Source organism: Eptatretus burgeri, chromosome 11, assembly GCF_056783735.1.
Source record: "Eptatretus burgeri isolate ZD-2024b chromosome 11, Ebu_testis_v1, whole genome shotgun sequence".
NCBI lineage: Eukaryota > Metazoa > Chordata > Myxini > Myxiniformes > Myxinidae > Eptatretus > Eptatretus burgeri.
In genome coordinates, this window is record NC_140971.1 from 79630568 (window position 1) to 79646127 (window position 15560).

A 15560-nucleotide genomic window follows, 5' to 3' on the forward strand; every position below is an offset into this window, starting at 1 on the left:
ATTTAATCTACCATGATTCTTCAAGTACTGTATCCCCAAAATCTGTGGGGTCTGTTCATGTCACCCTCATTTCCCCCCTTTTACTGATCTCTCGTTCTTTCAGGTCGAGCTGCTTTATTCAGCTCCTGCCATTAAAGTGGAGGGAGGAAATGTGCTTTTTAATGCTTTCACTCTATAACTGTTGCCAATTCCTGAAAATTCTTGCATCTTATAACAGTCATGGGGAAATTGTATTAACCCCTTTGGGGTCATTTTGTTAATTAACAGCTTTGACCTTGATCAAGCTTGTGAGGGCTTGGCGGCATGGCCTCTGCAGGCTGGTGCAAGCCATCCGTGGAAGGAATTAAAAGAGCTCTGCTTGATTGATCATTAAAACCTACCCTACAGTCATCCAACAATAAATGTACATGCTTAACATCCCACCGATTTTGATCCCACTCAAAGTTATGGTGTCAAAAGTTAATGTTCAATCGAAACACCCGAGTTCAGCTCCACAAAGCAGAAAGCACAGTTGGCCTTGCCTTGAGTGGAAACAACTCTGACACAGAGCGACGTATATGCAGACTACTCGGTTCACTTGTCTTTATCTGAAATGTTGGCCTGGGAAAAGCATTCTAACTTGTCATGGGAATTGTCCAGTTTGTGACGAGGTGTCCTCTTTCATGATCCCGGGTCCGTGGGGCATATTTGGCAAAATCCCCATTCACCGAACCAAATATCTCTCAGATCTCTACTTCCTGCTACAAGACCCTGATAATTTGAAACTACTTTTTTTTTGCATGTTCAATGTTTGTGCTCGTAGTTGCTTGAAGCCGGGTTATCAATTGTCCAATGTTCTTGATCTGTGGATGCGTCTCTCAGGTATGTCCTCGAAATTAAAAGCAGATGTAGTTAACCTCCGCCATCGAAGATCGGAGGTTACTGTTTTCACCCCTTTCTGTTTGTTTGTTTGTTTGTTTGTTTGTTTGTGAACAGTATTACGGAAAAACTCCTTGACGGATTTCGACGAAACTTGGTGGGGGGGGGTTAGGTATGGTCCAAGGATCATGCCATTAAATTTTGGACTTGGTCCCCCCCAAAAAAATAATTGTTAGAGATTTTTTTTTTTGCATTTCTGCATGTTTTAAGTGATTTCCAACCCCCCCCCCCCAAAAAAAAATTGAGAAAAATTTTTTTTTTGCATTTCTACATGTTTTAAGTGATTTCCAACCCCCCAAAAAATTGAGAATTTTTTTTTGCATTTCCACATGTTTTAAGTGATTTCCACCCCCCCCCCCCAAAAAAAATTGTTAGAGAAAAAAAAATTTTTTGCAACTTTTTTTCAACAAAATTTCGATTTCTTTTTTTTTGCATTTCTACATGTTTTAAGTGATTTCCAACCCCCAAAAAAAAATTGAGAATTTTTTTTTTGCATTTCTACATGTTTTAAGTGATTTCCAACCCCCCCCCCAAAAAAATTTGTTAGAGAAAAAAAATTCTTGCAACTTTTTTTTCAACAAAATTTCGATTTCTTTTTTTTGCATTTCTACATGTTTTAAGTGATTTCCAACCCCCCAAAAAAAAATGGAGAAAAGAACTATAACTCTGTCAGCACTGTTGACATCATATTTAATGAATAAGATATAAGATTCACTTGAGTGACCGAGCAGTATTGGCGGCCGAGGTTTTGCACTCTACCGAGTGCTCCCCCTCAAGTTTTACCTGTATAACTCCTCAGGGATTGGTTCAGTGTTAAGTTTACCACATGTTAAGTTTGAAGTTTGGATATAATCATTCCTGGAGGTGTATGAAGCATTTCACTCAGTCCGTTGTGGAGCTTGAGTCTATACAATGGAATACAAATAAATATTGCAGACACAAAAAATCGTCACTTGGCCCAGCCACACCTGTGCTGCTTTCACATCCAATTATCTGCTTAGGGAAAACCTCGTGTAAGGTGGACCACCACCTCTACGGCCTATGTACAGGTTGACTTGGAGTCCCACTCCAATGGAATTACAAGCCTATATTACCCACATTGCATCTGTGCTAATGGCACCTGCTTTAATTGAGCCTTCATTTCTTTCATACAGAAGTGTGAAATGTGGACTTTGTGAAGTTCTGATCAAAGGTGAGACCACTGGCGGTTGACTTTGGGCCACAGTTAATAAATGTTTCACCATCGATGGTTTGCTTCATTTCAGATGCCACATTCATGCAAAAATCAAACACAAAACACTGAAAAGCATGAAGATATCTTCACCTGTGATCGTAGTTCTCATCGTCCAGGATTGTCACTTGTCTTTATCCACTGTTCATCAATTCTGTTAGCTGACAGGATGGCCTAGACCTCGAGGTACATGCACTCATCTCTAAGCTGTGTAGCCTGGGTTCGAATTCTGACCCAGCTATTAACTGTCATCCCAGTGTTTCACAGGTAGGGTGATTCATCAATGTGTGTGCCATCCCTCGGATGGATGATAAACGGATGTCCCATCTGCTGACATTCATTGATCTCACGGTGTCCTTCGTGAAGAGCAGGCGAGCTATCATAGCGAAATTACAAATTCCTGCCATAACCAGCAGAGGGCATTGCATCAGTGGCACAGCCACACCCTCAACCAATTAGTCTACCCCGCAGCCTTGTACTGCATACGAACGAAGAAGATCAATACTGCAATCAGACTTGATAAATATCTCGCTATCGTGTCCAGCCTGCTGGTTGTATCATTTTTTGGGGGGGTGCGGCTGTGCTGCTGATGCAGTGCCCTCCATTACCAGTAAACTGGTACTCATTTCGCCAACCTTGGAAGGATGACAAGCTGAGTCAACCTATCCATACATCCATTGGGACCACACTCTGTGCAGAGCGTTGGTGCTGCCTAAGCAGTCTCCTGGGCGATTGGGCACATTCCTGGACGGGTCGCCACTCTGACACAGGATACCAAAAAGCTGGTACTCATTTTGCCGACCTCGGAAGGATGATAGGCTGAGTCAACCCCACTTGGTGTCAATTCAACGACCGACAGGGGCTCAAGCTCAAGACCCAAAGATCTTAAGCCAGCCACCTTATCTGTTAAGCCTACACCAGGCTTGACTTGGCAAATGATTCACTCATACAGCAGGAGCATCCAGTATGATTTCACTAATCCTCTAGATTATTGCCAATGTTCATCTACTATGGGTACAGTTTGAGGAGGGGGGGGGGGGAGAGTGGTGGCCGACTTTGGTGTGAAGCAGGTTACAACCACCATCAATTAAAATTTCCATATTTTACATAGTTTGTTTCATCGAGCATTTAAGCAAAGGTACATGATAGACAGGTAGAGCATAAGCCAGGCTTCCTTCTGAGACGATTTTCTCCCTTGGAATAGTTTAGTGATCCAATGAAACATCATTCCATCAGCGATCCACTTTAAACCAGTTCCCACTCCTCCGTTTATCTCAGTCTATCTTTTTACCTTCTTACTTTCATTTTACACACTAAACATTTTCATTTCATGATACTGAAAAATCATCTCACACTTTATCCATTGACATAGAGTTCTCATAGTCATGGTGCCGCTCCAAAGGCCTCAGATTGTGAAGGATACCCTGGAAGATTAATTTATTGTCCAGCTTGCAGTCGAGTAAGCTGGGTTAAGGTCCCCTCCGAAGAACTGCGTACTCCTCGCTGACATCACACCAGAAGTGCTCAACTCAATTCAACTCAACTCAACTCAAGTCAAATTTAAAATTCGATGTGACACAGCTGACAATTTTGTGCAGTGTTGTTTCTGCAAATGGATAGAGAAAATGGGTATGTTTCATGGTTGCAACAGCCACTGGAATCCGTACTGTGCAGGCTGCAGGATAACCCACACTTACATCCACATTTCATGGATCATTTATGAGAGTTCTAAGCAAAACGGAATAAATGCCTTCTCTGATCGTGTTTACTGATAAGTTTTCAACTTTAAGCGAGTGATTAATTTCTTATGATTATAAGTGAACAACAGTGGCACATATTGCCTCTTCTCTCATTGACTAGGAGCAAAGGTACCCGGCAACGCCGGGTCCCTTCTCCCACCCCTTCCCCTCTCTCATCCCACCTCTCTCTCCCTCAACCCACCCCACCCTCCCTCTGGACTCCAATCTCACCCCTTTCCACTCCCTCCTCCCACCTCCTCTTACCCTACCCCTTCCCCTCTCTCCTTCCACCTCCACTCTCCCTCCCTCCTCCCACAAAATATTTTTTGCAGGGTGTATATTTAAGTGTACGTGTACATTTTCAAGCTGGTACTCATTTTGCCGACCTCAGAAGGATGACAGGCTGAGTCAACCCCACCTGCTGACTCAGCACCAACACTCACAGGTGGTGGTTGACACCAAACACTAACAACTTGTAAAAAAAAGGAGTAAATAAATATTCCTTGGGAATTCCCCTGGCAGCCCCTCTGACTAACTAATTACAAAAGCAGGCATTTCACTCCACCGAGCCGATTTTCGTCACCTCTACTGTTTATTTACTTCACATAATATGTGAATTACATACCCATCAGTTTGTTTATAAGCCTTGAATAAGCGAGAAGAGGACTTGAGGGAGGGGTTAACCTCGTAAGTTTCATCGGCAGGCCGAGTCGTCTGCATTTTCCGTGCTTCGTATGGATGTAAAACTTGGCGTCCCGTCTGCCGGCGTTAGTACAGGATTGAATGAAATGGGGTGCAGTCAAACAGCACGTAGAGACTGGTTCAAATAGCACGTACCACCTTAAAAGAGATTATAACATGGACTTCCCTTGAGGGATGAGACTCGTACTCTCCGAGGTGGTAATAAAGGCACTTTATTAAATAAAGGCACAGTTTAGTTGTAGTTAAAATAAAGCCATATCATGTGGCGCTGCCTTCCCTTCCCCTACTCTCATGCTTACCTCCCAAACCCTCTCCCTCCTCACAGCTCTCCGGACTTCTCCGGACGGTGTTCGTGCCTTTATTTAATCACAATTAAAATGCGATCAGCTATATATCTCTTAACCAGAGCTGAATTTCAAATGTTCAACTGCAGAATTGAGCTTAGCAGCAGTTCCAACTGCTTAAAAAGTGTTAATTTATTAAAAACATAAATAAGTCTCTCCGGACATCGTTGTGCGGTGTTTAGTATGACCGGGCATATCTTAAGTGCCATTTCAGCCACGTGATTGCTCAACATCCGTAGATGATACAAACACAGCACTTACCTCAATCTTCTCAAGAAACACTAATCGTCTCACTAACTGATGCAGGCAACAGTCCAAACCCAACTCACGTTCCCTGTTAGTGGGCCAACAATCCAATGCTTGGTGAATGGGTGATTTGTGAACATTTTCAGATTTCACTCCAGATTTCAGCCTGGTGTTGGCTTCGTGGTGAGGGTGGTGGCTTGGGATCCAAGGGTCCTGAGTTAGAGCCCTGTTTTTCCACTGAATTAACACCAGGTGGTTGACTCAGCCTGTCATCCTTCTGAGGTCGGCGAAATGAGCACCAGTACACTGGTAATAGGGGCACTGCATCAGCGACATGGACGCACCCCTAAACAATGATGCAACCAGCAGCCAAAAAGGCTGCACATGATGGGAACTCTAGATTTCGATTCTTATTTAGTCCAAGGGATCAGCTCCTCAAATCCAATTTTTTTTTTTTTGATTATTATCTGCTTTAATTAATCTGTGAGAGTGGATCGTGTTTCCAAGGCAAGACATGTTTGAAAGGGCCAAATCAGAATGGTGGCTAAGACACCTGTGAGGTGAATGTGGGCTGACCAAGGATAAGCCTTTCATGGAGATAATCAGTTAATTATCTTCAAAAGGGGTGTTTTAATGAACCCAAACACCCGGTTTTCATTCTTGCACTCCCATTGCGTTTTCTTTGTATGGATGAAAAGTTTGGGGCCACGCACGTGGGCTCGCACGCACGCACGCACGCACACACACACACACACACACACACACACACACACACACACACACACACACACACACACACACACAATCGTTTCCCCCCCCCCCATAAGTCTGTTCCTCCCACATCTAATCATTTATTGAACAGTAATGGCTAACCCTAACCCTAAAGCATTATATTAATATTTAAAGGACATTGTCAAAAGTTTTAATTCTAAAACATCTCATACTTAACTTTATCTTGATTGTAAACTTCAAAATAGTTGTTTCGCTAAAAGTATGGATCTTATTGACTTACAAGCAATCGATTTTCCGACTGCCAGGATCATCGGCGAGACTGCATTCTCCACCGAGGTTTTGACTGTTTCAGCCCAGAACCCCTCCAAACAGTGGGTCCAAAACCGCAGCCACGGGTCTCCATCAGAAAATCCACAATCTCAGTTGGGTCTAGGCAGTCAGTCAACCCAGCCATGCAACCTTGATTTTTATACTTTATATAGCTCTACCTATCGATATTTACCTTTTTTATTTGAGGGTTTAATGACTTAGCAAATATTCATAATTTTCATCACACGTTCTTTTGTGTAAAAAAATACACTTAAATACAATAAATCATGCACACCTTACCATACAGATTGCATGTACATTACTCAGCAATCCATTTTGCTTACCGATTAATCGTTATAAGTTATAATATTTTGGCATGCCCCTTTTTTTGTTCCACCATCAGATTTTTGTTACTGCATGAAATGAAACAAGCTTTGACATGTATAGTATTGATATTATTGTCTTCCTTAAGAGGCCCCTCAAAATTCGTTTTGATGATTATGGTCGTTAAACAGTTCAAAAACTCCATTTGCAAAATGGGAGGAATTATTGCACAAAAAAGAAATAAAAATGTTTCCCATCTTTTAGAGGACCACTAAGATGAGTTTGGCTCAGAGAATCACGCTCCATTTGGGGAGAAAACATTTGAGTTCATACCTGACTAATTTGCACTTTCCATGTGCCGTAGTTTCTTCACAAAACCATGACTTTCTGACCAGCTAAAATCTACAAGATATGAATATGTAGACGAAACTGATCCGGCCTTTTGGATCACTTTAAAGTAGGGTGCCCTGTAATTTTAATGCGCTCTATGGATCCTCCGGAACTCACGAATGGTACACGTTGTGTCGTCACTAAACTATGTGGTAATGTCATCGAAGTGGAAAACTTGAATGATAATCAATGGATAAAAATGATATAATATCTTGTTTAAAATACATTCATGCTATCTGTCTTTTACCATATGTTGCCAGTGACGCCCATCAAAGACGTGCACCTTTACTAGTAAGTTATATTTAGAGGATTTCCTATGTTAGAATGCTTTAATGGTAATTATGACATCATAGGTCACGTGGTGTGGCAGCCGGGCGTAGTGGCGTGCGCCTGTAATCGGGCTACTCGGAGGCTTGGGTTGGTGGATCGCTTGAGGACGGGAGCTCTGCACTGGGCCGCGCTATGAGAGGGTGTAGGGCAGCCCGGAATCATGGCGAAACCCAATCCTTATCCCTGGGTCATAAGAGGCGACCAGGGTTGTGTCAGGAAGGGCATCCGGCGTAAAACCTGTGCCAAATCAGTATGCGGATCATAACGGATGATCCGCTGTGGCCACCCCCTAACGGGAGCAGCCGAAAGACGAACAACAACAACAACAGGTCACGTGGTGTGGCAGCCATATTTGGAAAACAGAAAAACTTTGGACTTCTGCATCTATGAAACTGCATCAAGGAAAAAATTGAAACTTGGCACACGGAAAGTACTCCTCATGGGAAATGAGTGTAATTTTTTTTTTATGATGTCATAATTGCATATGTGGAACGCCACATCCGATCAGTATGAAAATTTTTGAGTGTCATCTTGGGATAAAATGGAAGACAGAAAAAAAATTATGTCATCCGTCATGTGATTCGGCAGCCATATATATATTTTTTTTTTACCTTCAAAAATATTCTCTGAAGTGGCTGAACAGATTGAGGCGAAACCTTACACTTATGACCGCTTGTCCATGAGGAACAAAAGGTTCACACAGATGATGTCATAGGTCATATGGTTTGGCAGCCACATTGAATTTACCCTAAAACCTATAAAATACACCACTCAAAAGAAGTCCTGGCGAGGGTCTGCAATCTCTGATCGCTCTTTTTCTTGTTTTAAATGTTTTCTCTGATTACTTCATTATCTCCACCAACGAAGATGGACGGAAGTTATTGTTCACCCCTGTTTGTGTTTGTTTGTCTGTCTGTGAGCAAGATATCCGAACAAGTTACAGATGGATTCGGACGAAACTTGGTCGACAGGTTGGGTGTGTGACAAGGATGGATTCATTGGATTTTGGTGAAGATCCAGGTCCTGAAATAATTTTTTTTTAAGTACTTCTTCACCATTGAGAGGAAAGGGCCAAATCTGTATGTAAAAGGATATCTAAAATAGTTATAGATGGATTTTGACAAAATTTTGTGGACAGGTTGGGTGTGTGACAAGGCCAAATTAATTAGATTTTGGTGAATATCTGGATCGGGACCCAGATACTAGAATTTTTTAAGGTGATTCGTCACAATTGAGAGATAGGTCCAAAAACTATTTCCATGGCCTCTTCAATTTATGCTCAAGATGCTTTCCTAAAAAACTGAATATGAAACGAAGGAACATAAATGCAAAACAATTTTCCCATAGACATAATGTTATAAATTTAATATGCATTCCTGGGTGGAAATTTCTGGTCCGTGCCTCACTCGAACCGAAGTAAAGATAATAAATGTGTAAATACAGTTCCTGTAAATAAATACTCAAGACATAATAACTAACTAAATAAATAAAGTATGTAAATAAATGTTTAAATCAATTAATTAAGGACAGTTTAAAGTAAATACTTAACAAAATCTGTGGCACGCAGTGAGTGTCCAGGCCAGGGAGGTGCGGAGCGGTTTCTGAGGCAACGAGGCGTTCGGTGGCTTTACAAGGACTTGTCCTTCCAATCAAGGGAGGAAGGCTGAACACGTAGGCAATGTCCACCAAATGCTCGCATCGCTTCACCACGTCCATTTTAATGTCCAAATTGATCGCTTTATGAGACTTCTTCATGGGAGTTTCAGTTGTAGAACTCGAGGGTCTTTACCACTCATGATGAAGGGATTTGGGAGAGTTTGGCACCGAAACCGAAATGAAAGTTTAAATGAGTCGAAAAACCGAAAATTGTTCAGTACTTTGTTGAACGCGTTTAGTCGAAAAAATGTCAATAAATGAGTGTGAATTGAGGACTAAGTGTATAGCACGACATTTCAAAAACATGGATGGATTATGACGAAACATGGTTGATGAGTTTTGTAGTTGACAAGAACAAGCCAATTAGATTTTTGGTTCAGCACTGGATGCAGATGAGGCCTAAAAGTGGGATATAAAACCTAAACTGTTCAACCTCGTGGAGATATGTGCTCTACCAATCAGTGCTGTTTTCGTTTGTTTGTTTGTCTGTTTATGAGCAGGATATCTAAAAAGGTTATGGACGAATTCGGACGAAACTTAGTGGACAGATTAGCTATTTGGCAAGTACTCCTGTGATAGATTTTGGTGAGGAACCGGATCTGGATACTAGAACTTTAAAAGTGATTCTTCGCAATACGTGACTTTTGAAATGACATAATCCACCCCAGATTGCTTGGTGTGCATGCGCAGAAACCCCGAGTAACGAAGCAAATTGGAATGGCTTGGACATCTTTCACGCCTCCCAAGTAAGGATTGGGGGAATGAAACGACGAAACAAACTTTGAAAGAAGCCAAAAGTACTTTACATGTAAGCATACCTGCAAGAAAGGAATGTGCCTCTGCACAATGAAACAGTTGGAGAACTTCTTGATCAACTCATCCAAAAAGTTGATATATTGCATTCGTTTTACAAAAGTTCCCGCCGATGTAAGCCCCTGAAAGGCCGAAGGTTCGGAGATGTGTGTGTTCCAACCAAACCTTCATGCTTCCTAACTGATGGGAAGGTCATATCTGGGGCTTGGCGATGCACAGGGTATGTTGAAAATGATTATATTTACTATTAGCAAAGGTACTCAGCATTTCTGGGAAACACAAGGTCCCTCCTCCCACCTCACCACTCCTAACCCACTCCTCCCCCTCCCTTCTCCTCCCACCACACTCCCCTCTCTCCGGACACCCACCCAACCCTTTCCCCTCCCTCCTCTCACGCCACGCCCCTCCCTCCGGAATCCCTCCCCACCCCTTCCCTTTTTCCCTTCCACCCCACTACCTCCAGACTCCCACCCCACCTCTTCCCCTCTCTCCTCCCACCTCGACCCTTTCTGCGGCAGCCTCCCAAGTAATTAATTATTATACATAACAGTCCCCACCCTCGAGATGGGTCGAATTTGTACATTACTTGCTGAAAAATGTATAGTCTGTGTTTTGTAAGAAGACTATAGACGTTTGTGTGATGTGTGCTTAAAAGGTTTCAGATGGTTTTAAGGGTCTTTGAGGTATTCTGGGTGTCTAGGGTCTTGGGGGTCTTAGGGGTCAAAAGGGTATTATGGGGTATAAAAGGTTGTAAGGGTCTTATGGCTCTTAGGGGTCTTCAAGGTCATTAAGGGTCTTAGGAGTCTTAAGGGTCTGTGGGGTCTTCTGGGTCTTAAAAGTCTTAAGGCTCTCAAAGAGTCTTTGGAGATTTAAACGGTTTAGGGGTCTTGAGGGTCTTCAGAGTCTTCGGTGTCTTTGCTGTCTTTAAAAGCTGAGCTGGTGGATGAAAATACCCTTTGGACCATCCCCTGGTGAGACGGTCTGTGTGTCAAATGTGGTGGTTGTCAGCCCAGGGGTCTTTACAAAAAACGTGGACATACAGATAGACAGATAGCACACACATGAATTGTGGTTACATATAAACATTCATACATGGTCTTGATTGTACACACACACACACACACACACACACACACACACACACACACACACACACACACACACACACACACACACACACACACACACACACACACACACACACACACACACACACACACACACACCTCGACATGCTTTTACAAGAGATGCAGACTAAACCAGACAAGAATGAAAGGCGATTGATGCGTGCTCATATAAACATTGATTTTCAACAAAATTATCTGTCAATACCAGCATTTTCCTTGTTGGAGAAGTGTTTATGAAAAAGGGTTAAAGTGTTTTGAAAATTTTGAACAATTAATGCTGGAATCTGTTATATTTACTCTTTCACAAGATGAAAGTCATTTTAGAGGGTTTGGTTAAAGTGGGGATGTGCTGTCAGGGAGGAGGAAGAATCTCTTTTAAGAAATGTATCAACAGGAAACACAATCAAATTTTCTCAAAAACAAATACCTTGTTGTGTTGAACAAGTTCGGGCCGTTACCTGGCTCATGATGTAGGGAATCCCAGGTTCAAATCCCATGCAACAAGAAAGGCACGTAGGATAACATCTCATATGGCAGAGGTGTTTATCCATAGCCTACTGATGTCCTTGCAATTCATGTATGTATATGTGCACTGATGTCCACTAATGTTTTTGGCCTGCACTTGATTTACCAACAATTTCCCCTCCACGAGCCTGAGATCAATGTAAAAAAATAAATAAATAGATCGTAAAACCAGAGTCGAAGCAATGAGAGATTGTAATAGGAAAGACCAATGTGAATCTGGTGTGCTGTAATCATTTTATGGAGCCCGTGGTAAAGAAATAAATCTGGAACAGAGCTTTGCATGAGAGTAAAGTGCAATGGGGAAAGCATCGCTACATAAAAGTGCAGACATTTTTGCAGGCCTTCAGAAATAGGCCTGAGGATGTTTATCGAATTGCGTGGAAGATTCCGCAGCCGCTTTACCGCGTCCCTTGTCTTTCCCAGCATGGTCGACTGGGAAAGGGAGGCCACGGCACACGTGGGCTGAGGGGCTGCAGGGAGCTCGGGAGGCTTGCTGGGGTGGCAGCCGGGGAGGAAGATGAGGAAGAGGACACGGAAGAATGCGAACCGCTCAGCCAGAGGAACAATGTCAACCAGGAGCGGTTGAAGGCTTTTAACGTGAGTGCCTCATCAGCAAAAACCAAAGTATTAATCCCTCATGGCACCACTCAACCTTTTGTTTTTTTTCCCCATGCACCTCGTCACTTCAAAGGTAAAGGGGGCATTCAGGACAAAGGAAACACATGTGAGCGACATTTTATTCCAGATTTGCATAGCTGTGCGTGGATTTGTTTTAGCTTTCGACATGCTCGGTGTACTGGTGATCTTTTATCCCTCATCTGTTTGGCGACCTCTCCTTGTTATTATCTCCTGAATTTTCTTTCGGCTCTCCCATTTTACTTGGGGTCACCACAGTTGCCTATTCTTCTTATAATCCCACAACTTCTCAATCTTTCACCACCACATCCTTCTACTTGGTCTTAGGTCTTCCTCTTCTCCTTCCTGACAGTCCCATCTCTATCATTCACCTTACCACAGTCTCTCTCTCTCTCTCTCTCTCTCTCTCTCTCTCTCTCTCTCTCTCTCTCTCTCTCTCTCTCTCTCTCTCTCTCTCTCTCTCTCTCTCTCTCTCTCTCTCTCTCTCTCTCTCTCTCTCTCTCTCTCTCTCTCTCTCTCTCTCTCTCTATCTCTATCTCTATCTCTATCTCTATCTCTATCTCTATCTCTATCTCTATCTCTATCTCTATCTCTATCTCTCTCTTCTCATCAGGTGACCAAACCAATTGAATCTCCTCTCAACTACTTTCTTTAATGCTTCCACAATCTTAACTGATTCCCTAATGTACTACTTCTTGATCTTGTCCTTTCTTGTCACTCTACAAATCCATCTCAGCATCCTCATCTCATTCGTATCCTATTTATGTTCCTCTTTCCTTAATGTTGGCCAAGCTTCTGCACTTTTAGCCCTCATGACAGCATATTAACAGGGCTTTGGATTGGTGTGGTGAAACAAGGATTGCTGCACTTGACATCTCCAAGATATTCGATAAACTGGCACAGAGGTCTTGTTTATATGCTGGAGTCCTATCCTATGGTATTGTTGCGTGGGGGGGGGGGGGGTGGGGGTAGGGGGGATCCATAGCTAGATTGTAGGAAATGCAGAGTTAACTTGTTGGTGCGGAGAAGGGGTCAACTCTTCGACCACCCTCACACTGTAGGTCAGTTGCCACTCTTAGTTTGTTCTGTATATCCACAGCTAGAAGTGAGGTATTTGAATGCCCCCATCAACTAAAATGACACTCGGTAGAGCGCGTAGTCTTGCTCGCACACTCATTGTGAACAAAAATACAATCGTTAACTGAACACACTACTATTATGGCCCACTGCTATTATGGCCCATATACCTGTATCAGCCTTGCACCCTGTCATGTCACATACATTGTCATTATCTGTAGCTTTTATGATTATTACCCCACGTGCGAGAAGCCAAAAGCGGAGTTAAGCAAATGGTTCATGTCCATCCGTCCGTCCATCTGTCTGTTTGTCTGACCACTTTATGATCGAGGAACAACTTATTTAAATTGAATGTTATATTTTGAACGCAAGTCTGAGCATAAATGGGAATACAAGTTTACCGTTTCACTGTACTTTGGCTCTGAATTTGTCCCGATCGTGCATGCGCAAAGAGGAGTGAGATAATATTTTTACTCTGCCTGTCTGCCTGGCAATGAAACAAAATTTAAAATAATTCCAAACAGGAAACTTAGTGTTTTAAGGACGTTGTAAAGGACACAAACAACAGGCTAGAAGAACTAATGTAACATGTTAGATATGGTGATGTCGCAGACGCTGGGTAAAATGGCGGTAAAATACAGAATTAATTTATTTACATGCCTTTAAACTTGTTTAAGCTTTTATTTAAATTTAATTACAAACTTGAACACTGGAGAACACAAATCTTCTTCATATTATTTCCAAGAACTGCCAGTTCTGCAGCACTTGGATATGTTCTATCGGGTGGTGTACGTAATAGGAGCTGTCAAGCGCAGACCCTGGAAGATGGACGTGGCATGTGAGAGGATGCAGTATTGGGGTGAAGAAGAGGCCGCCGATATGGCTATGTATGATGCCGATTGATGCTGCGTTGTATTGTGTTCAAAAGCCTACATCTCCTTAGATGTGACTCAGTCATCTTAATACAGTGTATCATGGTGGTGTACAAGACTGCTTCAGTGACACTAAACTTCCGGATTTATTTAAAGGATCTTTAAAATCATTATTTTATTAAATTGGATGCATATATTGAAACACTGCGCATGGTATCGTGTTCTATAAGCTCTCTAGTTGATTAATTTTTCGGATATTTTACAACCACCTTTATGCACATTAAGGCTATATTGTGTCAATGAAGGTGAATATGAAAAGATATTCAAACTATATTCCCCACTGCCAATCGATCATACATCTATGAAGTTTTGCATCAATCTGTTAAGCAGTTTTAGAGGAGTTTTTTTTTAAACGTTTTTATTTTCAATCCAATATGGCCACCAGACTACGTGATCCATCCATCCATCCATTGGGACCATAATCTGTGCAGAGCGTCGGCACTGCCTAAGCAGTCTCCTTGACTATTGGACACAATCCTGGACGGGTCGCCACTCCAATACAGGATACCAGCAAGCTGGCACACATTTTGCCGACCTCGGAAGGATGACAGGCAAAGTCAACCCCACTTGGTATTAATTCAACAGCTGAGTGGGGTTTGAACTGAGGATCCTAGGATCCCAAGCCGACCACCCAAACCATTAAGCCAACACCAGGCATTACTACGTGATCGATGACGTCATAAATTTAATTCTTCACTCACAGAGTCGTAGATCAGATATATGAAGTTTCAGATTTTTTGGATGAAGATTTTGATTTTACCATTTATGCCTGGAATTCACCGATGATGTCATCATTATCACTTGATGCACAAGCGGTTGAAGAGGGAAAAAAAAATTTAAGCAAAAATATATAGATGTGGACACACACACACACACACACACACGCACGCATGCACGCACACACACACACACGTACATCATCTCGTGGTCATTTTAGCTCATCTCGTTTGAGGTCATCTCTAACCTCATCTAGAGGAGGAAATCTAGAGGAGGTCATCTCATCTAGAGGAGGAAATTTTTCGGTCATCTCGTTAGAGATGACTTAATAAAACCACTCTCGATGTCCGTACGTACGTTCTTCCCCATGTTTCTTCTTCCGATTTTCTTGATATTTGTTATGTGTGTAGATGTCGATGAGGGATGCACGACGGAATGTCCTTTGACCCGATTGAAGGTCAAGATCAAAGTCAAGGTCACTCCAAAGTTGTGAAATCATCCATTTTCACAATCTATCTCCTCCGCCGTTTGTGATCCGATCATCGAAATTTCTTCGGATTCTGATAATATGGAACAATATTTAAATTTGCTCAGGCTGGTTTTTTTTTTAATTCGTCCTGGTTATCGAGTCATGTGTCTTCAAAGTTGGAAAAATCGTCGATGTGATACGGTCAAAACAGAGATGACCGTCACCCCCAACCGGGGGTAATTTTTAGAATTTGTTTTTCACTTGGATGGTTGTGGGTTACGATGTGTAAATAAAGGTAGAAAAAGTCTGATTTAATGCAATTTAATTCCAGATGATAAGGCAA

The 15560-nt window shown here is 42.3% G+C and overlaps 1 protein-coding gene and 1 pseudogene across 3 annotated transcripts in view; both read left to right on the forward strand.

Moving 5' to 3' along the window:
* The window catches only part of LOC147017456 (uncharacterized), a 125556-nt gene extending 113070 nt beyond the window's left edge, over positions 1-12486 (forward strand). For 2 of the 3 annotated variants that reach the window (XM_085847935.1, XM_085847937.1), the window contains exon 4: positions 11810-12486. In XM_085847935.1, coding sequence (XP_085704061.1) covers positions 11810-12349 — 540 coding nt within the window. In that variant the 3' untranslated portion in view covers positions 12350-12486. The remainder of the gene's footprint in view (positions 1-11809) is intronic. The other variant, XM_085847934.1, reaches the window with a different exon arrangement.
* Positions 7305-7445, forward strand: LOC147017457 (signal recognition particle RNA; annotated as a pseudogene).
* Positions 12487-15560: the final 3074 nt, after the last annotated feature.